This window comes from Micropterus salmoides, unplaced genomic scaffold (assembly GCF_014851395.1).
Source record: "Micropterus salmoides isolate LMB-PRFRI ecotype aquatic unplaced genomic scaffold, ASM1485139v1 Ms_hic_scaffold_13, whole genome shotgun sequence".
NCBI classification, from domain to species: Eukaryota; Metazoa; Chordata; class Actinopteri; order Centrarchiformes; family Centrarchidae; genus Micropterus; species Micropterus salmoides.
Window position 1 is genome coordinate 14632730 of NW_024040374.1, and position 26510 is coordinate 14659239.

The following is a 26510-nucleotide window of genomic DNA, read 5'->3' on the forward strand; positions in this document are numbered from 1 at the left end:
AGTCATGGAATTAATAATAGGATATAATATCATCAGGTCGGCCTACCTACAGACCACAAGAAAAACCACCACAGTGTATTATACAGTAAGCGCTCAATCCAAAACCCACAGTTTAACCGCCAATTAATGAGTCCTTATCTCAGTTCAAATCTCTTAGGAGTCCATCTTTCTGTATCCCAGTAAGCAAACAAAAAATACTCAATTTAAGGTTCAATTCAAAAGTTGGCCACGAAAATAAAACCAAGTTACGCCTCTTGTGTTTAATAGACAAGCTCAGTAATTCTCCGACAACACCGGAGTTCCCCCGCAGCCTCGGACCGGCTGTAACTCGGGACAGACTAAGCCTCTTTCGGATATGTGTGTTTGGTTTGAAACACCGTTTCATAGATATTTCCTGAGCTGACTGGTGGCCGTGTGTGACGCAGGTCGCCACAATACGCTTACCTTACTACAAGTGTCTTTATGTTTTTCCTGTCCGTTGTTACGATTTCACCCACCACCACCAAGTTACCCGCGGGTGCTACTTTCATTCGCTGTGTGACACTGAAGTTTCTGTAGTGTCAGCTTCTGTCAAGCTTAAGGCCATTGTACAACAAGTCAAGGTACAGTGTACCGTGCGAAGTTGATGCTTCCTCTGCAGACTGTTTTACTATTGGGTGTCATGTGATCAGAGTGTAATCGCAGCCTTTGCAATTAGAAAATCTCGTTTTATCACATCGCAATGATATCGCAAATGCAATTTATCGTTAAGCACTACTCACCACTTCCTTTTCTCTAGGGATTAATCAAGCTCGTATCTTTCACACAATTGTGTTACTCTATGTACATGCTGCACCAATGCAATGCAACAAAGGACTGGAACTTTCATCATTGCTGGAAAATAAAAACAACTCATGGTGTACGTGACGCCCCTTTTCAGCCTTACCTTGTCTCTGCAGAGGCTTTCAATGAGGGCATCAGCCTCCTCCATGCGTCCATACATGACAAGAGCAATTCCCACCGCCAGACCACGCAAGATCTTCTCGTGCTGTGTCTCCTGAGCATAGCCTACCATGTCCTCGATGGCCTGGGCCGACTTGGAGCCCAGCATGACCAGACCAAGGGCTAGGCCTGCAGCTTCACCTGAGAGGTTACATGGTGTTGTCAGATTGCCGCTTTTTTTTTTTTTTTTTTTTGATGTTTCATGTGTCGCACAGCTTCTATATTTGTTTAGCTAAACAAACATTCTTCCAAAAGCACAATTGTTTTATCTGAACTTTATCTGAATCAGGACAAGCAGGAAGTAATAATACTAATGCCAGATTTTTTTAATGATTTACGTTAAAAAGGTTATTTTTAGTAAGCAGAGTAGTTAGGACCAAAACTGATTAACCACCCTGCAATTCAGAAAACTTTTCTGTTTTGAGATTTAGTCCGAGGCCTACACACCAGTAACAGCATCATCCTGGTACAGGTTGGACTTGAGGAGGTCATATACATCCTGTCTGGCTGTGCCCAAGGCAGCCAAACCAAGGCCAAGGGCACCACCATGACGGACAATCTGTGAAACAGAAGAACAGACCATGAGAGATGGAATGCAGGAACATAAATTAAGCAATTAACAGTGACTTAAACTAGCTGCGTCTCAGAACAAACTTAGCGCTTTAGCTGAGATCTTTAATACTAAAGGACTATATTTTTGGTATCACAAATTATCTTATTCTATTACTAGATGAAAACTGAATATTCTCTTCTTTCAGCAATCATTTTATGAGTCACATTCCAGTATATATTTGACGATGAAACAGCATTCCAAGTACACAAAAAAACTCACATCATTGCTGGCGTTCTTGAGCTGACTGAGCAGGTAGTCAATGATGTCTCCGCCATGGTTGGCATGAATCAATCCCAGAGCGTACAAGCCTCCTCCCTCCTGGTAGGCAGAGCCAGGGGAGGTGTCTTTAGGCAAGTAGGTGGCCATTAACTGGAGAGCCTCTTTCTCATGACCCTGAAAAACAGCACATTATGTTCAAAATTGAATCTGGAATAAAGTTTGTTACATTGTTTGATTTGCATGATATTTTCTTAGTGACATAAATTTACCTTGTGGATGACACCCAGACTCGCTGTGGCTGTGAACTTTGCCCAGTTGGTGGCTCTTGCAAGCCATTCCAAGTTTTCTCTACAAGGTCAAACAAACACTTTGAGAAATATACTCCAAGTGACATTTAGACATCCGTTTCTGTTCTGGCAAGCACAATTACCTGAGGAACTGATCACTTGTGGTTCCTGTGTGCATGAAAGAGTTGGCTATTACTGTGGCTGTGTGGCACACCGAATTTCGGACTGCATCCTGGAGTAATGGAGGGGGGAAAAGGCTCAGGAGGAAGCTGTAACAGCAAATTCAGGGACTCTGCACAATCTGCAGTTCATCTGACCATGTAAACAATATTATATTCACTTCTTCTCCCATTCATCTTGTTGCAAGTCTACATTACCTTTGTGTTTTTGAGAATCATTAAATCTGTGTTGTTATTTCGGATTAGAAACTGTAAGTGCAGCTCAATGGCCATCTCCCCGCTAAGGATTTTAATCATCTTGGCGTTCTGGTCTTTGGGCTCATCTTTCTAATAAAAAAAAAAAAAAAAAAAAAAAAAGGAAGCAATATGATGATTAGTCGACCAAATAAAAAATTGCTTTCTTTAGAAAATGACAGGGCACCTTGTATCACAAAAATGCTTAAGTACAAAACAATCCAAAAGAGCTTACCGTTTCTGCTGGCTTTCCAGCAGGGGAGCTACCAGCCTTGTCATCTGTCTCCATTGCATCACTGCAACAGACACAAAAAAACAACTTTCAACAATGTTACGTTTCTGTACAAGTTACTAACTCGATGACTCAAGTCTATGTACAGTTTCTGTTAGCATCCCCAGGTGTCTCATATATTCACTCTACTTAATAGCAGTGATGCACAGATCAGCACCGACATCATCCGAATCTGTATGTACACATAAATGATCCAAATTATTTTTTCAGATTTAGACTGGCACCAGCATGAACATTTCACTTCACCTCTACTGGTACGAAAGGTATTATTGGAGCACCTGTGACAGTGGAATTTGTAGTTATAGAAAATAGATCAGAACCGTCATCAGTGAAAATTTCATAAGCCTTTGTGAACATGAACAAGCCACCATGCTTCAGCCTAGGTATTAGTGGGTCCTTGTTCTCTTCCCACCTGTCTTTGTCTGATGTGGGCACAGTGCCTATATTTGTAGAGCCGGGGACTGCAGGGATAGGTGTTCCAACGGTCCGCAAGTTCTGGATGACAGAGGAGAGGAACTGCTGGCTGGCGCTCTCATACAGGTCAAAGCAGATCTGATAGGCCATCAGCAGGTTGTCCTCCTTCACTAGTTTCTCCAGGATGTCGCTCACAGCCTGCGGGTCGTCCAGGAATATCAGGCACTAGAGAGGTGAAGAGAAAAAGTGATTGAAGAGGGACTTTAGGTTCTGATTTTGACTTTTCAGTTGAGTTCATACAAGTGTTTCTATCCTTTAGCCTAAACCCACTGATATAAGTGGGGAGGACAAAATAATAGAAAACACCTGTCAGTATAACAATACAGTTCAACAGCACCACAAAACAGCAGCCTCCATAATGAACATGAAGTTGAATAAACACTTCTCTAAAATAGTTAAAAACAACAACTGAACATTATAACCTTCATGAAGGAAGGATTTATTGCAGGACTGTTGTATTAGACTGCATTGGTTTCAACTAGGTGTAGCTAATAAAGTGTTTACCACAGCAGAATCGAACTCCAAATCTTTAAAACACTGCAAGCGGTCACAGAATAATATAATTATAAAATTACAAAGTGTAAAAGAATCATCAAAAATAAAATTCACAGACAAATTATGGCTGAACAACTGGTTAAAAATAATCAATATTCATGATTATAACTTCATGAACGCAAAAGAATGTTTCCTAAAAGTACTCTTACAAATCAGGATTTGTGTTGGAGAGAACTTAAACTCAATCAAAACTATTATACTAAATAGTGACTCAACAGAAGATATTCGAACCAATCTGTCAAAAGAAGGACATGTATTCATTGCATAGACCCAGGTCGGCCAGGAAGATGATACATATAGTGTTTTTAAGGATCTGATTGTTACCTGACAAACATTGATGAAATCAGGTTTCTCCAAGTTCATGTAGAGCTTGACCAGCACCCGTAGCACCTCATTGCGGAACTTTTTATTCTGCATCAGGGACATGCACACCTTCAGGCTGTAGGCAAGGAGGCCACTCACATCATTCTGCATGAGGATAAAGAAAAAAGACTTAACATATTTCGTGACAAGGACAAAATAATAATAATAATAATAATAAAGCAGTAATCAAAATCTGGACTGTACTAGTTATGTACTGTGAAATTAGTCAGTGTCACCAGCACACACATTTACTGTTTTTAAAAAAAAATAGTGATATATAATATATGATATATAATAGTGATTCTTCTAAACCCTGTGAATGTTTAGGGGCATTATTATGCAAAGTATGCTAGACTCTTATTGTGGTTTTATAAAAGCTAGCAATAGATATCATAAAAATTTAATCTCAGGTCAGCTAGAAATGACAATAGTGGCTGACCGATTCTAAGACGGTCTTCTCAAACATGTCAAGTCGCCTTGTCTCCAGGGCGATGCCAATGGCCTGCTTGTACTTGTGGTCATCTAGGCAACGCAGGAACATCTTGTTGACAATGCCCTCAAGGCGGGGGTCAATGCTTTTCTTCTCCTCGTCTTCTGGCAGCTCGGCATTCTCCACCCGCAGCTTGGTGTAGTGGTCAATGCATTTGGCTAGCAGCAGACACAAAAAGGGGATAGAAAGAGGGTCTCCATTTCACTTCTGAATTCAAGTCAATGTCTTATTTCATTGGCTTTCTCCACCAGAAAGCCCTTGTAGGATTGTAAACTGGAGGTAAGAAGTGTGTTCCATTTAACTTATTTATTTCACACTAATGGTCACTAAAGAAGCAGGTAGTCAGGTAAATGAGGCCATGTGTGTTTTGTCTGATCACTCACCAATGATGGTCTCCACATATTCTGAGTCATCTGTGACATTGAAGAGATCTCCAGCTCCAAGAGCATAGTTCAGTGATTCCTCAAAGGCTCCCAGGTGGTAGAAAACCTTAGAGGCCACCAGGGCTGCAAACGCTCTGCTCCTAAACGTCTCATCCTCATACAGGACCTCGCTGTGAGGAGACAGATTGGTTACGAAATGCTGAAAATGTAGACTCACAAGTGATCACTATTGAATGTAAATTATAAAATCTGATATTTTCTCTGTCACACTGCACTGATGCTACATTTCATCTGAATCTAGTGTGTCAACGCTGTCTTGAATTTGTCACCACTTGTAAGGCAGGAGAGATAGTCACGCACCTTCAAGTTAAAGTGAATGTTTCTCTCTACTGCAAATAAAGAATAAAACTAGGAGCTTAAGTTACCTAATGTAACATCCTTATGGCAGATATTAAAATCAATAGTACTTACATTTTATCTACTGATCCTGAAATTTCAGCCCAGAAGTCATTCACAATGGAGTCTAGCTTGTGAAGAGCAAACTCCTGCAAGTGAAACAGATGTTACACGTAAGTTACATACCATTTCGGCATTAGCCTTTGTCACACCTTCACCATCAATATCTTCCACAGTTTGGGGCCATGAAGGTGCAGTCCGTATAAAGCTTGAACTTCAGTGTTGTCATTACTCAAGTATTATATTTGAAAGCTGTAAAATTAGCACTACAACCATGATTATAAAATCCCATGATGACCCATCATGCACTGGATGTCAAACCGATGAAAGCAAATGGATGTCAGACAGATCAATAAATATTGTATGCGAGTGTCCTAAAACTTGTGAGCTTCTGAAAGCCGTTTGACATTACATTAATTCATCCTTACCTTGAGCTGTGGCTCCTCCTCATCAAGGAGTGAAATAATTCCAGCTGAAAAGAAAATATAATGGAAAAATTTAATTGATTCAGTGGTAGCTAGATTCATAAAGTTTATATAACTTATTTTTAAACCAAGTATAGACTTTAATTACCAAACTTTTTTGCAAAACATAACTAGTCACATAGTACATTTCAATTTAGTCCAGGGTATTATAAAAGATTACCATATTACAGGGCTGCAAGATATGGTAAAAAAAAAAAAATATTGCAATTATCTTGAAAGTTAGGATTAGCGATATACTTCATGTCATCATTTCTGTCTCACAATTTTCATTTTCACTGAAAAAACCCTCAATTACAATCATGATGATATGACCATTGTTGTGGTCTGTACCAAACAAACATGTTTTCTTACATCTGGAGAACAAGATTTGTAGATCGGGACATCTCTGCAGCACTATATTATAATGTTGTCTTGTCGCACATTTTGCCTTCATCAAAAGATTGCAGCTTCTGAGATTTGGATATTTCACTTGGCCTTATTGTAAATTTGATAATACATTTCGATTAATTGTGCAGCCTTACCCTATATGTTACACATAACATATGAGGGTTTAAGTTACTACTCCCCTTACATATTCAAATACAGTATGTGTCTATAATTTCTTAAACAGACATTAGATTCCATAGAAGTTTACCCATTCAAAAAAACATTAAAATATTAATAAGTGAATCCTCAAATCCTAGGACACCACCTATAGTCGATTTACTGAAACACCCACAAACTCCACAACTGATAGGAAATTCAGATGTCAAAAACATATTGTAATGTAGCAGAAATGACAGGTTCAATAGTTAAATCTGAACCTGACAGACACCACACTGACAGTAGGATGCAGTAAGAACCGAAAGAAGATAAATGATGTACTAATTTTAATACGTGTTTCTTCGGGAATGATTTCCAACATGAAAAACATTCCTGTGTTTATATAAACATGAAATTAACCAGCTTATTATCACAGAATCATGTACAATGTAAGTTCACTTACTGAGGATTAACTTACAAGACTGTCCTCATTAACCTTACATTAACTTATTTCGAAATCCTACATTTTGAATGAAATAGTTTCCTAGTTATACCAAATGCACAGTGCAAAGAGATCTTCCTTCCTGAAAAATATTTTGGTAGATTTATTATCTATCACCGGTTAACGGCTGACAGATAACTGCTACATTAGCTGTGTGACTCAGCTAAATCAATGGCCGATAGCTAAACTGTCGGCTAGCAAAATAAGAACACTTTCTACAACTTACCGGCAGATGTTATCATGATTGGCTCTTTATTCCCTCCTCAGCCCCTCGATCCTGGTTCGACGATGGAGTTCCGTGTGTTTTTTGGGGGCGATAAAGAGAATAAAAGAGTTGTAGTATCTGAAAATGCACAGCAATGGAACCAAAAGCAGCCGCTGCTAACTTCTTTTTGTCCAATACCGCAAGTCCCCTTCAAAAGGACCTCCGGCTTGGCTGGCTTCTACTAAGCCTGATTAAAACACACAGATATGTAGTATTGTCCATTGTATCCTCGTAGTTGGGATCAATTCTTTGGTTCTTAATTATTTAGTATATAATCTCACGAGTTTTAATAGCATTTAAAATAGATTATGAAAATACAGTAATAGAAGTGTCCAATATATTGACCGGCTTTTCTAAAGGTGGCCTATCGTGAATCCGTTTTTTGCTTCTCTGTCTATGTATGTAGTATGTAGTTTACGTAGCAAACGAGGTTCCTGTGCGATTTCACTGACATCAGTCCTCTGTAAAATAATGGAAAGGATGGTCACAGACAGATTGGTTTATAAATTAGAGAAGAAGTGATGGTTTACACCAGTACAAAGTGGCTTCCGGAGAGGGAGAAGTACCATGGATGCTGTAATTTTCCTTGAAAGTGATATTAAGAAAGCAATGGTGAATAAAGAAGTATTAATGGCGGGTTTTCTTGATATTGAAAAGGCGTATGACATGCTGTGGAAGGAGGGGCTTGTCATAAAACTTTATGAGGCTTGAGTCAGAGGCGGTTGCTTAACTGTATACAAGAAGGGCAGGAGCATTCAAGTTAGGGTTGCAAATGCATTTTCAGATGGCACAGGTATTGATAATGGAACACTTCAGAGAAGTGTAATAAGTCTAGTCCTTTTCAACATTATGATAAATGATATATTTGAAGGAATTGGGAATAATTTTGGAAAATCTCTGCAGGTGATGGGGCCATCTGGAAAAGGGGCAGGAATATCAAACAAATAACTGAGCGAATGCAGGTAGCACTGAACAAGGTAACTAGTTGGGGTGAAAAGTGGGGATTTAAGATCTCAGTAGATAAGTCAAAGTACATAATATTTGGTAATATGAACAAGCAATTGAGAGGTAAAAGAGTTCAAATTCTTGGGTGTGCACTTCGATTAGAAGCTAACATGGAAAAAGCAATGTAGTAAATAAGTGTGAAAAAGTGATAAATGTAATGCGTTCCCTCTCAGGTAGTGCATGGGGTGCAGGCAGAGATACTCAACTAATGATCTACAGGGCAATGGTAAGGTCTAGACCGGATTATGGTTGTGTATGTTATGGGACAGCACCTGAAACACATTTAAAAAGGCTGGAAGTAATACAGGCTAAGGCACTGAGACTATGTTGCGGGGCCCTTCATACAACTCCAGTCCCGGCTTTACTGGTAGAGATGGGGGAAATGGCAATGCAGTATATTGTTAAGTTATGGGCACATAAAGGAGAACACCCTACAAAAACAGTACTACTTAATGCATGGGAGTGGGAGTCAGGGAAAAGGAGGAAGGAATGTTTTACACTTAATATCAGTAAAAAGGTGGAGAAGCTGGGACTGAAGGAAGTAGGGGTGGCCCCGCAAGTTCACTGGTCAATTGTACCACTGTGGATGCTGCCCATACCAGAAATAGACTTCAGTGTAATGGACAACATTAAACATCATGAAGGCACTGTGCATTCCGATATGGTAAAACAAAGACTGGAAAATCACTGGGGGTCTTATCTACAGATTTATACAGATGGATACCAAGATCCACAAACTGGGAAGTCGGGTTTTGCTTTTTATATCCCACAATATGAAACTGTAATGCTCAAGCGACTGTCTGAGGGGGTATCTGTATATACAACAGAACTTCTAGCTATTATATGGGCACTACAGTGGGTGGAGGAAGTTCAACCAAGGAGAGCAGTATTATGCTCAGATTCGGCTTCAGTGTTAAAAACTCTGAGAGGAAGGGGGATCTGGCAAAGATGGGCAAACATGAGGATGGACTCTGTAGAACCTGCAATCAACAACAGACTGTTAAACATGTGTTTATAGAATGTCAACAGTACAAAAGACAAAGAGAACAACTATACTCTGCACTATCAGGAGCTGGAACGCTGGCAGTGACATTGAGAGACATTTTGAATCCTCATGAGAACCAATCGAGGATAGTGGAAGCAGTCATGGACTTTATATCTGCAACAGGATTACCTCTCTGAGAATGGTGATGCCATAAAACGATACTGAGACTGAACGGTGAGAGGCAGCAATATGCCGTAAGGCATCTAGTCTGACGGAAAGCCAGAAGAAGAAGAAGAAGGTTACTATAGGAGGTTCATGAAATTCAAGGTACAATATGGCTCAGGGTGCCAGTAATATAAGTAAATATTGTTCCAAAGAGTATCATGTTGATTAAGGGATTTATAACCTGTTGCCGATCAGATCTCCCAATATCCTATCTTGAGTCTTTTAAAGTATAGCCTAATAGTCAATAAATAGTCATTTTCAATAGCCGAACACTCACACAAGCTTAAACGTGTTTATTTGCATATTTATATAAATGTACAGACCAGTATCCTACATAAATACGTAAAAGGTAATTTCATCCATTGTTCCTGTTAATGTGATTGTCAATAGCGCTCATCTAAGGCACGCAATTCCACATGAAATTGAAAAAAAAAAGAATATTCACATTGCTTGACCATGGCTGGAATAATAAGATACTGAGCCCATATTAATGAAGCTTAAGGATCTTACTGAGTCAGTTGATGTTATGCTTTGGTGATGAATATTCTAATAAGCACAAACCAGGTGGCACACAATGATGCCGGTTGATAATCCAGCCCTGTACCATTTCACTATAAGCATCATGTAAAAAGAGTACTTTTTGCTGAAAACGTTCTCATAAAGCCTTACTGCAGTACTGAACATGTATTAAAATAACAGACACATCTCTGTCTAAGTTCAGGAAAACAAATTGTTAAATGCTGTAATAGAGCCTAGTTCTTTTGACTAACTGATTAATAGTTACTTGAATCAGCCCCAGACATAAACAGAAAATCCCTTTGTGACTATTGTACATCACAATGTGTAAATATAGCAGCAGATGTGACCAATTAGCAACATATCGCTTCATGACAATTATGTTTGCTCAGCAGTGGGAATATTGAGCACCATGAAGAATCACTGTAACGTGTGGTAAGGCTCCGTAGAACTATGAGGTCAACCTTTGTCTTCACAGTAAAAACAGGACTGTCTCGATGCCTCCAGCCAACAGTGTATTATGTGTCTTGACATCAGCTGTCTCCACCAGCTGATTCAACAGGAGGTCCAGCAGACATCGAATTGATTTTCAGAGGGATGCTTTCCTCAACACAACCAGTGTCACCTGAAAAAACCCAGCACTTTGTTACCCACTGTGCAATTGAGATTTATGAAATTAATATGATGTAGCATCTTTCTGCATAGTGCAAAATGTTGAAACAAAGCATATGTCATGGCTAAATAAACAATTTCACATTATCATATAATAACACTGTCATATGCAGGATCAATCTGATAGCCATTGTATTCCAGAAATGTTTTGTTGTCAGAGTATCAATTTACTATTTGTTGTATCCATTTTTATTTTAACCTGCCTTATCTGCTTCAACTGCAGTCAGCGATTCCCTGAATTTCCTGAGTTAACGTTTGGGAATTTTCCAATTGTATGTTGCCTCTTGAAGATGGACAGACTGTGTAAGTAGTAAGAGCAAAATATTGCATAAACTTCTGGGGGGGAAAAGTAATTTATGGTTTAATGTTATATATTTAGTGTCCTCACTGCATTCTGGTATTTTGAGATTAAACTGGTCTCCTCTGCTTCCTCTACTACAGATTTTCTTCCTATGTGACTGTTCGTCACTGCATGACATCTGATCCAAAGAGAAGCCCATTAAGAGTGAACATGTGAATGTCTTTGTATGTATGTTGTACGTCTGGCCATTTGACAAACTGGCATGTATCCATTCACTGTATGTTGCCCATGTAGTGCATTGGGTTAGGCTCTAGACCCCTGAAAACCCTGAACAGGACTACATTGGTGTATGGAATGAATGAAAACAATAAGAAAACAATCCTGTGGGAATGGAAATGCCTTTGCAGCTTAGTCAAAATAAACGTTGGGACAATGCTGCTACCTCTTTGCCTGCTGGTTGAGGAGTTGTTGGCCTGGCCTCTGGCTCCTCTTCTCTGAGGCCAGAACAAACATTGGAATGGCCAGAAAAGCGGGTTCCCTCTATCCGTGGTATTATCTGAAAGGCAATAACAAGCGTTTAGCAATTTGGCAGCTTATCTAAGGGCCTGATTGTTTTGTGAATGCTCCTTTTGTTCCCGCGCCTTTGCAGCCATGCCTGGGAAGAAAAATGTGTGGTCTTGTGAATGTCATAGATTGACCTACACGAACACAGATCACGAGTGAATATTCAAGCAGGAACTTACACTGTGATGTGCTCATTAGTGAGTTTACAATGATCTTATTATAAGTAAATTATACCATGCTATCAATATCTTTATGGTGAACTTATATGATTTGATAAGGCATCACTACTTTCCTACCAGTAATAATTAAGTAGTCTAGATGAGTTGTAGGTTTATGTGATATCTGCATCTCAAAAGTTTTTCATTTTGGCAATCTAATATTTTATGCAAAATCAAATCTGCATGGTGCCCTGGTTAAACACACCAGGGTTCAAACTTCATGTTGACATGCATCTGCCTTGCTGACCTGTGCTTGAGCAAACAGAAGAAAAAAAACCCTTCATTTTCTTCAGTTGACATTAGGCCAAACAACTAAACAGCAAATAATGTTTACTGCAGATTGATACCTGAGCAACTACACTGAACACATTTTTGAGTGGCCTTTTATTGTGGCCAGCTAAAGGCTGTCTGATCAGCATCAGGACATGCCACACCTGTGAGGTGGATGGATTATCTCAGCAAAGGAGAAGTGCTCACTAATGCAGATTTTGACAGATTTGTGAACAATATTTGAGAGAAATAGGCCTTTTGTATACATAGAGAAAGTCTTAGATCTTTGAGTTCAGTGTATGATGAATGGGGGCAAAAACAAAAGTGTTGCGTTTATAATTTTGTTCAGTGTACTTAAAAGAACATGGACAGTGTATGTACACCTGCTGTTTGAGATGAGTATATAACTTTGCAGGCGTTTTTCTTGATGCTCAGCATTTTGTCTTCTGTCTTCGGGATGAAACAGCCGACCCATATTGTCTCCGGTGAATGTTTGTGGAACACTGACCGGATGAGTCGCTCCAGGAGTTGCGCACACTGACGCGTCTCGGCACTCTCCTGTCTGGTGCGTATTAATCCAATCAGAGCTGGTCGGGCGATCCTGGCACGTTTCGTACGTGCCTTTACGTCCTTCAGTATCCCTTTAAGGCACAGTTCGTTGGAATTTTTGCTTAGAAAAGTCTGTCTGAAGATGAAAATGATGATAGGAGAGTCTATGGTTCGCTTTAGGCTGTAAATGTTTGCCCTCCTCGTTGCTGTTCTCTGAACGTTCCCACTGCGCGACGGCTGCTTCTCCTTTTCGTTCTCCCTGTCGGTTCCCATCGGACAAGCGCTCAAATCTAAATCCATGGGCCTCGCCGTTGCACTTGCAGTATCACCGTGGCTGCTTGGAGGAGAGGAGTGGTAATAATGTCCGTTACTGTTCGCCAGGCTGTCAGGAAACATGTCACGGACGAACTCCTGCAATATTCCAGCATCGCCCCCGTCCACGTCTTTACTTTCACATGCATCGCTCACCACATAAATCCTCTCTTTACCTCCGATCAAAGCTATGATCCCCTGAAATTCCTTCTCCTCCTCGGGCAGCGTGTCCTCCGTTGAGGCCGGGTCTGCCATCCTTGCCCAATTGCGGCTGCGCGGATCCTCCTTAGTTACAATGAGCCGTCAAGCCATTCACTACCACCTTCTGACCGGTGACATGGAGAAAAAAAACTTCCTCACGGTCACCAGGGTCACTAGAGAGGGTGGGGGATGAAGACTCAGAGTGTATTTCGATTGGCTGGTCAGTTTGGTGGGCGGAGCGAACGGACAGGGGCCGCATAAAACACAGGCGTGGTATACGACGTGATGGGAATTATGGCTCATTGAAGAAAGCCGATGTCGTGCCAAAAAGTGATCGTCCATACAAATCTCTGCTTTGTCAGTGAATTTACTACTTTATTACCCTCTGTATGAAATGTGTTTCTTTAATGCAATTCAAGCAATACCTACGTTTTTCTCAGTGGCTTAGGTAGGCTACATTTCTCAGATCAGAAATGAAATTCTAAAAAACTGGCCTACTTGCTCAACCTCCACATCATCTAGTCACTTGTGCTGCATCATAAAAGCTATGTCTCATTCTTTTGAACAAATTACAAATGCTTTGACACAGTTGTGCAAATGATGATGTCTGCCGTTTCCAACATTATCTATTGCTTATGTCATGTTGATCACAATGTATTATACTGGTTATCTGTCTTACCCATACCCTTACAGAGGCATACAATCATTGTTGTTTGTTTACATATCTAATGTTGAAATTTTTTTCTTTTGGTTCTGTGCAGTGCTGTAAAACAGTCTTGTATTTTTATTTTCTGTATTACAATGACATTCTCTGTCAACAAATTACAGTACAAACCTGCCCAATCTTTTTGTACTGTTGAAAATGATATGTGCCATACAGAAAAAGTGCATCCTTGTGCATTTTCAGTCATTGTGATCGTCAGAACATACTTCCAGAGTGTTCAGAGTGTCACTGTCACATTGACAACATGGCTTAACATTTTGACTATCTTGTTTGTAAACAATCACACAAGCACTTGTCATTCTGATGGCACTGACGTGTTCACTGACATGAATATTTACTTTTGAGTGATAGACTAAGGATTTTGAGCAGGTTTGCTGGTAATCCACTGTGTGATGCTGTTTATATGATCAATTTCGAGAAATGCACTTACTGTTTTGCAAATAATAAGGATAATTTGTGAAACGTACCAAAGTGACTAAGAAAGAAAACTGCAACATAAGGAAACATTTTAACTCTGCTAAGCTGATGAGAGGACACCAACATACACAAGATAGTAATCAAGTGGACCCACTGTCCTATCCTGCTGTGAGTTGCAGTTTGTGACTGGTAATATTACAGGTACAGTGTTAACTTAAAAGTGAGTCGATTTAGGTCAGGCAGTGAAATTTTGGCACAACAAAAGCTCTCACCAAGTATGACTTGGTCCCCTTTGTTTGTATCAAAAGCTGCTAAAAAGAATGTGCTCGTTCGTGAACATAATATCACTAGAAGTTAATCTTTAATGATGATAAACATGATGATGAACAATATCAAATAACAATAGCAACATGGGTTTCAGGAAGACAGAGAATAGTTATGAATTTCGCATAAATAATCCAAGAGATCCTGGGGTGGACTGTGGATTATGAAATCAGGGTGCGGAGGTGACTCTCTTTATTCCCACTATTTTCATCGAAAAGAGTCCTGCTTTCGCTCCGATGTTGTAGATTCCTGGCTTCTCAAAGAAAAGACAAAGAGAGGACAGTCCTAAGCAGCAACGTCAACATGAAACCTACCTTTGCTGCATAATTGTTATAATAGCTTCAGAAACACTTAACTTCTTTATAAGATCAAAAATGCTTTTCACCCTTAAACCCCCCCACCCCTACATCAGCAGTCTGTTGAGTTCTTGAGCCTCTAATCCTTTAATCCACTCATGCATGTTCTTTAATTAAAAAGTGCTGTCAATCTGAAATTCCACTGAGTTCAGGAATTGAAATACAAATTAGATAACGTCAGCTACTGAGTCTGTGGGTTTGCCTGATTGTTTGCTGATGAATAAATGATAAACCGTAAAGTCTGATCAAAGCCAATTCTGGTCTTTGACCTTTAGACTGGCTCAACACTGATAAGTTGGGCGGTGTGTTTGTTGTTTGGCTTTTCTTCAAACAGTATCTCCATGCACTTGCTCCATCTGTTATTGTTTAGGTGTGTTGGTTAAGCTACTGACCTCTTTGTTCAGGGAGAGGAGGAGCTGAGGGTCAAGAAGCTCACTTGGACCAATGAGAGAGACACGGAGACCTAAGCGAACTGCAAAAAAAAAAAAAAGGCCTCGCTGTCATCATTATCTTTGATCAACTGAAATGGTTCCTAGAGGTTTGCAGGTGCCATCATTGTTGCAGAAATTACTCAAACAACTGTTTGCAATCAGACCTGGGCGGAATAATTAATCTAATTGATTTTTGTAATAATATGTTTGTAAATAAGTGAACTATTTAACTAAGTCAGACCACATTTTATACACACAGCAACACGATGTATTTTATTTTAAGAATTACTCATTAAAATGCAATAAAAGAAACACACAACATAATTTCACTGGTTTTAATAAAGGTTTTCGTGTCTCGTGATGGACTGATTCAAGTGGGCAGCTGTGGTAAACCTTTCAACGGCAGAATAGGCCTACTGTTTACATGTTCCTGCTTCCGTCTTCTCTCTTCCGTATGGCCACAGGTGCTATTTTCAAAGTTACTGTACCTGTTCAACAACATTTCTCCTCTTAGTTTTTTTAATTCACTTCACCCAACAAGTTTTTCTTTGCTTTTTTCTCTTTTCCGTTTATAATCCGCCTGTGTAGACAGAGCAAATATAGTATGAAGATGGGAGGTAGGCCTAATCTAAAAGCTAAAAGTTCAGGCTTTCCCACTTACACAGACAATACAACCTCATGGGAAACACAGAATACTTTCGGTAACTTTGCAAAAACATAATCAGATTTTTGTTAAATAGCACACAAGCTAAAAATTCTTTATTTTGCTGCCATCTTGTGGTTGAAACCTTTGTCAGGGTGGACTGTGTCCCTACCACCAAGGGCTTTCCAGCAGCTTTCCAGTGTTTTGGCCTGTAGAGTTGAGAGTAACAGTGCTCTTGACACAGTGTGTCGTCAAATGTCACCTCAAAATCACACAAACAGCAACAGTTGGTCTATCAGCCTTCATAAACACATTTATTGTTCACTTTCCAACAACTCATTGGGTGGATATGGCAGGAAGGTTGTGAACTATACCAGAGTCTGCTAAAATGATTTTCAAAAACTGTCCTATGATTCTATAGGAAAGCTGCTACTAGTGTCTTACCTTAAGAGGGGAATGCTATTTTTTTTTAATACAACTAATTGACAGTTTAAATTAACAAAAATAATGGACACAAACACTAGCTTAGGCTTGCCTTTTTTAAATGCTAAATATTGCAGATGATTTTGCTCTGTATTTATCTGACACTAGAGCAGAGTGAAACAAACAACAAAACATATCTTCTAAAAGTACTAGGTTAAGTCATCTTCAGGAAACAGATGGCAGATGGCAGAGGAGGTAAAATTGCACAACCTGTGATCTTCTTGTCTGACACCAGATCTCTGAGAGAGGAAAGATGAGAGGCAGTCAGAATCTTTGGAGGCAAAACAGAGTCTTCAATGTCAGCGGAGGAAGAGCTTCTTCTTCTTCTGACATTGACTTCAGTCATGTTGGTGTCCTGTGGCATCTGCAGTTGCATTGGTAAGACTGTGGGTACATCAGAAACAGACAGGACAATTAAATGTGATCTTTCGGTTTTAATACAGATAAAATGTGAATTTGTATATGTGCTAATGGAATACACTAGTAATTGGCCTAGTTTCCGCTTCAGGCAAGTACACACACTGCTAACCTGGAGTGAAGGAATGCTGCAGGAGCGGTTGATCCTCGAATGAGGCAGCTCCTCTCAACGGTCCAGACTCCGACCAAGAACCTGAGACATTTTGTTTGGTGAAATTTAAGTTGGAATATCTCCAGTATACTAATGTTACCATGTTCCATATCAGTCAAGGCTGGGTTTGGCCATAGATAGCAAATTTTTGGCAGTAATTGGGATATGCTGATAACTGCCACTGTGCTCCCTCTCGCAAAACACAACTTGTCTTGTTTGACTCCAAAATACATACAAAAACAAATGGCTGTCGAGTATTTTTGGATGGATTTTTTCTTTATGATCATTATGACACTTTTAGAAACTCTTATCACAACATGTCAGTGTGGCACGCTGTGCTGTTAAACAACAAAACAAAAGTTTAGAATGGTTTTATAACTGCTTTTTCTTTTTTCTTTTTTAGATAATCCTTTATTTAAAAGTGTTAATTGCTTACCAACAAAAACTGTTCCGCGAAGCAGGAAGAAAAACAAGCAAACCACTATGGTCCACCTCCACAACTGCAGTGCCCCAAAATAAGTTGTCCTCTTTGTCATAGTGAGTAGAGAGACACATGCAGCACCGGAGAAGATGATTCTGGGAAGAAACATTATAAAGCCCCAGTTTTAAACAATACACAATAGACCAAACCTGGAATAATGGGTATTACATTTCAGCCAGGTTTTGTCTCTTCACAAAGGCTGTGACATGGGGGAGTGGTGGTCCGATGTGGGGAAAAATACTAAAATGTATTTGGAATACTTAATACATAAGAAAAAAAAAACTTCCATTCCAAAATAAAGCTAGCACTGTTTGTATTTGTATTAAAACAATAAATAGATGTGAATAGTGGGGATGTTTTACAGAGGAATAATTTAATATGCATGTACACAGTAATGAAAGCAGCTCAGATTCATGTCACTCAGAACAGATTTTTTATGGTACAGATGAAATGATATTCAGCACGAGTCATGAATAAGAAAGCAAAATGTCATAAATCACAACCATATGTGGGTAAAACTAGTAATTTTATGCAGTACATATATCAAATCCACACAGACTTAAAATATATTAGTTAAATTAAATGAAATCCACATAGACTTAAAATATATTAGTTAAATTAAATGAAATCCACACAGACTTAAAATATATTAGTTAAATTAAATTAAATCAGATATTTTAAGAGTGATAACCATCTGTCTGGTGAAGCTGCTTGTAGTGAGGAGGGAGGTTGCAGTAAATGATACTACAGTTGTGTTCCCATGTGCCTTTGTAAGATAAGGCAAGCTTGGTAACCATACAACAGAACAGGTTTCTGGAGTTGAAAATGAGAACTCCACACAATGTGTACTGAGCAGTGTGTCTCATGAGCCTATTATCAAAGTTTGCACTACCTTTACAAAGTTTATAAAAATGATTCAAGGTCCTTGATATAATCTTGCCAATTTTTTGATTGATCAAACAACATGATTGCTATTATGTTGCGTGTGCATGAGAGAAAGAGGTGGAGTGGAAGGGGATGGGAAATTGAAAATATTTTCTCTGTAGGTCTAGCTGTTTACATGGCAGTATGACATGATGATCAACAGAGCAAATATCTGCAGCAAATGAAGACAAAGTTAGTGCTCTGATGGCTGATGGAGTGTCATCTGAATTGGAACTGGATCTCTTCTTTATTTGCTTTCAAAAATGTGGGGTAATGCAGTCATTATCAGCAGGCAACATGAGAAAAATGTACCCATGTACTGGATATATTGTTTAGAATGATGATGATTACTACCACAAACATTCTGCACTGCACCCCTATACCTGATCTTACACACTGTGTGTATGGATGTGCTTACAAATGCATGCAATTATTGAGTTCTTCCACAAGAGGTCACTCCAGTAAAGAAAAATTCTGGAGAGAGTCTAAGCTCTGTGAGAACTTTTTGACAGCAACCCAACTGCTGCCAAAACTTTTATAACTATTATTAGATCTTGTACTAAAATTAACATTGTTATGTGTTAGCAGTTAGTAGTGTTATGTCCCAATATCACAAAATAAATAAACTCCTTGGCATCGTATTAGTACAATCCTCTTCAGGAACAAAAATGTGGTGCACAGAACAGTGCATATATGGTTACCCTCAGTCAATGACATTTACTGATGCTAGTCATTGACATTATCATGAAAAGGCAAATCAATGCCCCAGCAGGCTACAGTCTATTGTTAAAACTGGCATTAAATGTGCATGCTTACATTTAAGTACTGCAGCTACCAGAGCATTGATATTGTACATTGATAAAATGTACACATATAATGAAGACTAACTGAACTTTTAAAGATATGAAAATGTATATCTGCAATGCAATACAAAATGTCTCCAATCTCCAATCATTTTAAAATCTACCTTTATCTTTAAAACATATCTGGTTTTCTTATTTAAAAACACAAGTTTGTATGCATTTTTACAGCAAATATAGGATTACTATTGTTCATGTAAAGGGAGCTTTGAATTACAATATTACACATAGTTTTTTTTATGTACTTCAATGTATTCCATTAATTATTATACAGGAATAAATATTTTACTAAATTAGGTGTTACCAAACAAACTGTTTTACAGTGTATAGCTGCAGTAAGTAGATCAGTGTGTAACGACAGAACATAAAGCTCTACCTTATTAGATATCTGAATCAAATATTTCGCAGCCAAACAGTAGTTGTTCCTTCAGTTTCATCAAAGTCAGCAGTAAAAGCTTGCGCAGACTTTTGCCCACTGGGTGGCAGTGTCTTCCCACTGATAGTGATGTTCTTTAATCGTCCATGGTACTGCCACCCAAGAAGCGTCATGTAGCCTACTGTATGCTATTAAATTCATCACAAATACCACAGTGCACTGTAGGACTCAGAGAACGCCAGAGATGAACAAAATATGCGTTCACTATCAGCAGTTCAAAACAACAAAAGTTTCTCTGGGAGAAAGAATGATGATGATGAATATGAATAAATTGGATGCGCGTTCAGTGTCAGGCTAACTCATCTTGTTTGCGGTGTCTTGACACATCACTCACAGAGGGTGTGTGTGGACATCACAGCCCCATCTGTTAAGGCTTTGGGACATGGTTTAGCTAGTGAAGCTGGTGATTCCTACACTGATAGTCAGAAATGATTCAAACCACACAGAGATCATTGAAGAGGTTTCTGAATTGAACAGTCTACTTCAAGTGTCAGTCCCACGTCAGCAGGCTGACACACTGAATGCTGCGGCTGCTTGGGAGAGCTTAAGGCACGCAAATGGCTGGAAAATAAACAACAGTTGTGGATTTGCACTTGTGAATTTGCTGCCAGTGCTGCAAGTTCAGCGACCTTTGACAAGATCACCTTACATCAGGAAACTCAGCCCAGTGCGTCTGAGTACAGTCACCTCATTGGTCAGAAGGCCCCTGTGCTGCTTGGGGCCTCTTGAAAGACTGAATTAGCACACACACACACACACAAAGTAAGTACATTTATTTAATACCCAAGTAGGCCTACAAGATATTTGTACTTTAGATTAAGACTTTAGTTTAGATCAGTTTATGCCATGATATATTGTTGTGGATTAAACCACCCAACTATATATACGGTCACGGGGGGCTGGAGCCAATCCCAGTTACATCGGGCGAAAGGCAGGGTACACCCTGGACAGGTCGCCAGTCCATCACAGGGCCACAAACAATCAGTCACACTCACACCTAAGGACAATTTTAAAGACACCAATTAACCTAACCTGCATGTCTTGGGATGGTGGGAGGAAGCCGGAACACCCAGAGACACCCACGGGGAGAACATGCAAACTCCACACAGACAGGCCGGGGCAACCAGGGGTTTGAACCCATGACTTTCTTGCTGTGAGGCGACAGTGCTAACCAATGCACCACTGCGCTGCCCTGTTTAATCTATATCAATATCTATTTCACCTTTAAAGTGGCAACTCTTCAACCAGCTACAACATTGGTATACTGCTTAAATATTAATGCATCTGTATTAAAAGAACGATACAATATATATAACAGTCTGAAAGGGTCCCTATGCTTAACAAATGTTTTTTTTAACTTTTGATATACTTACAGTATATTTTGCTGTTACTACTTCTCTTTTACTTGAGCACAATTTTGAATTAAGAACTTTTACATCCAACAGAGTATTTTATTTTATTCATATGTATTCTAACTTTCATTTAGTTATGCATCCTCCACCACTGACACCTACTGGCATAGAACTGACCAGATAATCAAGGTGAAAGCTTGTACCCTCAGTGATTACACCAGTTCAGTCCACTTTCCATATTAAAAGGCATTTTAGGTGATACAACAACATTCAGCATTCATTGTGCAGACAGAATTGTCCTCAACATTATGAATAAGCTTTGCCAGTGTTGCAACCTTGTGTAAGTTCTTGGTTACAAGATGTTGCGATCAAATTTCGATGATTTCCATACTTTTATCTTCAATTTAAATGTCAGTCACAGGATTACAGGCCCCTCTGTAGGTTCAGAAAATTCTACTGCACTTGGGTTTCTAAAACATTAAAACCCATTAGATTACTTCAAAAATGCATAGCTGTGAAGTTATCTTCTATCTAAATCTTTTTTCTTAGTTTTAATACAATGCTCTAACGCAACATTGGCATCATCATTCTATTTTTTTTGAAGCAAGTTTGTTTTCTCTCATCTGCATTCCCCAACCAATATGATTTTCTCTCTTGTTTTTATGTGTTTAAGAATTTCATCTTTTGATTGTTTTTCAACACCTGCCATTTGTGTTTTATCACTGTGTAAACTGATCTCCGTAAAAGACCCTGTAATTGCAAATTAACTGTTTATAAAGAGGTGTCATAATTTATAAATTACTGTATATTTTATATGATAAATCAGCCACAGTCTGTTCAACCTGCTGCCGTCTGGCGAGAGATCTGTATCCACTGTAGTACCACGAGACTTCAGAGCAGGTTCTTCCCTAAGGCTGTGAGACTCTTTAATTCATCCTCAGCACTCCACTGTGTAAAATAGTTTCATTTCTATGACTTGTTATTTATTCATCCATCTACTATATATCATTTTTGTTTATAAAGCTTGTTTGTATGTGTAGCCTATTTGGAACTACAACTTAATCTCATTACACAACCCTCTGTTGTAAAATGATAGACAAATCTACCTTGTACCTTGTATGTGGTACTAATCTGGCTTAAGTTTTCCCTTATGTGGTCCAAAATATGACTGAAGCATGAAAATGTTTTCAGATTCTTATGAAATCCTTATAAATATACAGTAATTATAAATTGTAATGAAACATGTTTTTGAATCAGAGTTTCTGACCACCACTGGTCTTTGTGATGTGAAATATATTGGTCGCTTGAGGCACACATACCAACACACACACACACACACACACACACACACACACACACACACACACACACACACACACGTTCAGTTTGGGAACAGCTATTGTTCTGTTTGGATACACATAGAGTCAGAGGTCACTGGGTTACAAGTTAACTCGTAGGTGCAGAGAGAGCCCTCTGGAGAACTGTTAACCAAAATGAAGAAAAGAAAAAATAGAGAAAACACAGCACAAGTGTCCTCCAGGAGCCCTGCTACTCCTCTGTCCATCCTTTCTCCAGGGCTGAGACATTTACAAAGCCAAACAAACAGTCCACTGTCAGCAATTTTTCCAGTCCACTGAACCTGGACATAGAGGACTTGTCCAAGGAGAGAGACGAGGGCTGGGAGGGGGGCAGCACAGATGGTAACACCTTGAATACGTCAGGCTAAACCCACAGTGCATGACAGGTCAGAGGTCACCAGAGTCGACAAGCTCCACAGAACCGAGTGGCTGCTTCAGAACTGCAAAACAGAAAATACTCTTACGGTATTCATCAGAAGAAGAGGAAAAACTATTCACAAATGTTTGCAGATGACTGCACACTATATATTTACTAGATTTCAGTTATGATTAATTGAGTAGATTTGTGTCTGTACTCTTGCTTGAGGATTTAGAAGTATGTACTTCTCTGCAAATTTTTCTTAATCAATAACATGATCTGATGTTTTAAAGCATCATCTGTCAAACTTAATGTAATAACGAGAAACTGAATTATATACCAGGACCCATTCCAAATATCTTAATTTCATATCACTAGGTGTTTATCTTGAATAATTATCAACATAAAAATCCTGACTCTTGCGTAAAATAAGGTCAGGTTTTGCTGAATAAGCTAAAACAAATATCTCAACAAATATATCAAATGTTATTTGATTGTATATGGCCAAAGTGAATTTCATGTTACAAATTGGCAGCTTTTAATTAGCCCAATGTGAAATTTTATCAGCTGCAAAACTGAGAAACATTCTTTATGTTTCCACCAGACCTTTGATGTAAAGGTCATCACCTGTCATCACTCACTGTGATTTCAAGGGAAAAAACATAACGTAACACATATACACATCTAAAAATCTTTTGTAATGAACTGACATTGTGCAGTTATGAGACATGAAAAAACAAGGACATCTTGTTGTCAAGGTAATGGCCTTGTTTGATAGTGAATGTATTTGAATTTTGCCGTCTTAACATTTCAAAAGCATAAAACATTAGAGGACCTTCAGCTGTGTGGTAGAGTTTTATGATGCAAATCTCTCAGACAAAAAGGCCAGGTTTTCAAAATGCAAGCCTTGGCCGCATTAATTGAATTATCTCTTCTGAACTGCAGGCTTGGAGCCACATAAAGAATGGTGTCAGTGAGAAATAAGAAAAGGCAGTGACCATGGCCTTCCTTTCAGCGAAAAAGTATTTGGACAGTCAATTTGTGTTTTCAGAGGTACTCAGTGGGAGAAATGACGCCATGAAACGCAAAGAAATGAATTTACTGAGGCAGAACTATTGACTGAAGAGGGTGCTGATTGCACAAGTCTTCGGCTGCTTGGCTTCTAGTCCACCAACATCCCAAAGACAGTGAGAAGGAAGTAAATAAAACATGTAGCATCACTGCTAATTCACCAATTACTACCACTAATTGCTGCCTCCTGAGGAGAGGTTAAGGAGACAAGTCAGTGCCTCCCTGGGTGCTGCTGACTGGCTGTCTGCCAAAATGTCATCCATCCTGGACCCTAATCGAGTTATCATATCAACAAATCTCCCATCAGGGGCCCCACGGTTGACACTCCAAAAAAGACACCCAGAGGGGGACAACAAATTTCCAGCAGCAGGACACTGGGGAAAGGAGCCGGCCTGGCAGGCAGCCATGAAAGCTACCTGCAGCTCGTGGTCAAGCTCCCCTCTGGGACAACACTCAAACTGGATTCTACAACCTGCAGCAATGGACATTCCATGGAAGTAAGCATGAGAACTGGGGGACACATTATTTTGCCCTGCACACAATAGTCCAGAGGGAACACAATGTGGCATTTTGCAGAGTTTGGAAGGGAAGTGATGACTGCAGACCCCCTGTGGTGGTGTTAGGGGAGAGGGGTCAGGGTTTAAGAGGCACGTCGGCCTCGCCTAGAGAGTAGGTTAATGTACTGTTAATCAGAGGTCAAAGATGCCCCTTCAAACTCATATATCACCACTGACGGCTCAACTCAGTGACGACTACCGGCATCAATCCTCGAGCACTTTCTCTACTCTGCACCTTCACTTGTCTAACTGAAAAGAAAAGTGGTAAGAAAAAAACTGAATTCAAGGGGATTCAATCATCAGGAGACTAATTAATTTATTACACAGCTTTTCAAAATTATAGCAGGGGTGTAAACCGTCTGTAAAAGTTTTAATATGATTCCCCATTAAAGGGAAGAGAGGGTTGTGTTCTATTTTCATGAATAACAATTTCACAGAGTTCAATATGCGTATTGTTGTTGGGGGGGTTAGGAGTATTGCAGGGAAAATAAAGCAAAGAGAAACAAAACGAAGAGTGCCAAGTTTAAAGTACTTACCATAAAAGTAACTAATAATAGCCTTTTTTGTGAAATCACATTATTTGGCCCGGCAGTAAATGTGCTGAGGTGAGGCGGCCTGTTGCCCAGGGGTTGGGAACCACTGCTGTAGGGAATCATAATGCGAGAAGTCCACCATCACAAACATGTTATGCATCTTTCCCTTTTTCAAAATGTTTTTTTTACACTCATTAACCTTTCCCATGAAATCAATAACACCCCCCCCCCCCCCAAAAAAGGCGTGACTTGCATTAAAATTGAGTTACACCCAACTATGAATGTCAAAAGCATTCATGTCCAATAAGCAGAGCTGTATGTTTGTGTTTTCAGTGCTGACGGTGCATGGAGGCATGAGAGAAAACATTCCCTGGACGCACAGGGGTGTCAAGATAAGGCGATAGGGGAGGGTTCTGGCTCAGCATAGATCCAAATGTTTGACATGCTCTTTCACCATCCCGTTGTCTCTAAAAACGCACTTATTTACATATCCACACACGCACAACCACATAGTCACCTGTACACACACACGTACATACACCACCTTATGACTCACACCCGTATCAACAATGCTGATCGCTGAGATGTCATCAAAAGGCTTTTGCTTTGTGCCTGTGATAAGATTTTTATCTCGCTGAAGTGCTGAGACATCGCATTGTAAAATGCAAGAGGAGCCTCTGACCTGCTGTGCTCGTTATTCCCTCTCATGGGCCCATTAATCGAATTACCTATTCATCGAAAAGTGGAGAGCGCACTGAATTAGTCTCTCCGCTCTGCTACCTCTCAATCTTAAGAGTCTCTTTAGTAGTGTGTTGACTGGTTTCCATTGTATGTAGCTGTGTCTCCGTGAGCCTGTGAGAGTGGAAGGGGGAGACAGGGCAGGGCAGGTATGGAGCAGCCCACAGGGGGGCTAACCTTTGACCCTGCTCTGGAGAGGGACTCGGGTCTATCCAGCAACACAATACTTCCAGCATACAGCCCTCGGTGGCTGCCTGCTGATACCCACAATGAAGCCCTTTGCCGGGGTCTCCCTGGGTAGAAAGCCCCCCTGGAGCGCTGACTGCCATCCGGAGGTCTTTCACTGTTTTCTCCCCTCTCTACCTCCGGCCGTCGCCTAGAAAGAGAGGAAAAACTCAATAACAGAGAAGATACAAGGGGAACAATGGTCTTTAGAGGGCATCTTAACCCACAACAAACAGTGTCAACATCTGTGGGGAGTGGATAGATACGTAGACACTGTGTCCGCCACAGACAGAAAGGGCCCTTTCCTTGTGGGCAGTCACACTGAAAAGGCTACAGTGTTGTTTTGTTGTGTATGAGAGGGATTTGGTCCCCGTCTCCTTTCAGCTGCAGTTGAACCGCACTGTGGTGCCGACGAAGCGATTTTGTCCCGCTGGAGAGCCGGGGCAAAAGATGAAGCAAAGCCTCGAGAGCAGGGCCTTTCTTCCCATGGCCCGCTCTTTTGGTGGGGTGAAAAAGATTATTGTCGTACACATCGAGTAAAAAATGCATCAAA

The 26510-nt window shown here is 39.8% G+C and overlaps 2 protein-coding genes across 2 annotated transcripts in view; both read right to left on the reverse strand.

Annotated features, from left to right (window-relative positions):
- Nucleotides 1-7277, reverse strand: part of psmd1 (proteasome 26S subunit, non-ATPase 1) — a 46442-nt gene extending 39165 nt beyond the window's left edge. The window contains exons 1-14 of the mRNA XM_038715685.1: nucleotides 7262-7277; nucleotides 5955-5998; nucleotides 5542-5615; nucleotides 5071-5240; nucleotides 4637-4845; nucleotides 4159-4302; nucleotides 3218-3444; nucleotides 2749-2809; nucleotides 2478-2606; nucleotides 2244-2332; nucleotides 2083-2161; nucleotides 1814-1987; nucleotides 1429-1540; nucleotides 926-1122 (exon numbers count right to left, since the gene is read on the reverse strand). Coding sequence (XP_038571613.1) covers nucleotides 926-1122; nucleotides 1429-1540; nucleotides 1814-1987; nucleotides 2083-2161; nucleotides 2244-2332; nucleotides 2478-2606; nucleotides 2749-2809; nucleotides 3218-3444; nucleotides 4159-4302; nucleotides 4637-4845; nucleotides 5071-5240; nucleotides 5542-5615; nucleotides 5955-5998; nucleotides 7262-7277 — 1725 coding nt within the window. The remainder of the gene's footprint in view (nucleotides 1-925; nucleotides 1123-1428; nucleotides 1541-1813; nucleotides 1988-2082; nucleotides 2162-2243; nucleotides 2333-2477; nucleotides 2607-2748; nucleotides 2810-3217; nucleotides 3445-4158; nucleotides 4303-4636; nucleotides 4846-5070; nucleotides 5241-5541; nucleotides 5616-5954; nucleotides 5999-7261) is intronic.
- A 2516-nt stretch (nucleotides 7278-9793) lies between these two features.
- On the reverse strand, nucleotides 9794-13273 carry LOC119900598. Its single transcript, XM_038715687.1, has 3 exons — nucleotides 12440-13273; nucleotides 11447-11560; nucleotides 9794-10656 (listed from the first exon to the last, which is right to left on the reverse strand). Exons 1-3 carry the CDS (start codon nucleotides 13170-13172, stop codon nucleotides 10565-10567), a joined length of 939 nt encoding a protein of 312 aa, XP_038571615.1. The 5' UTR covers nucleotides 13173-13273; the 3' UTR covers nucleotides 9794-10564.
- Nucleotides 13274-26510: the final 13237 nt, after the last annotated feature.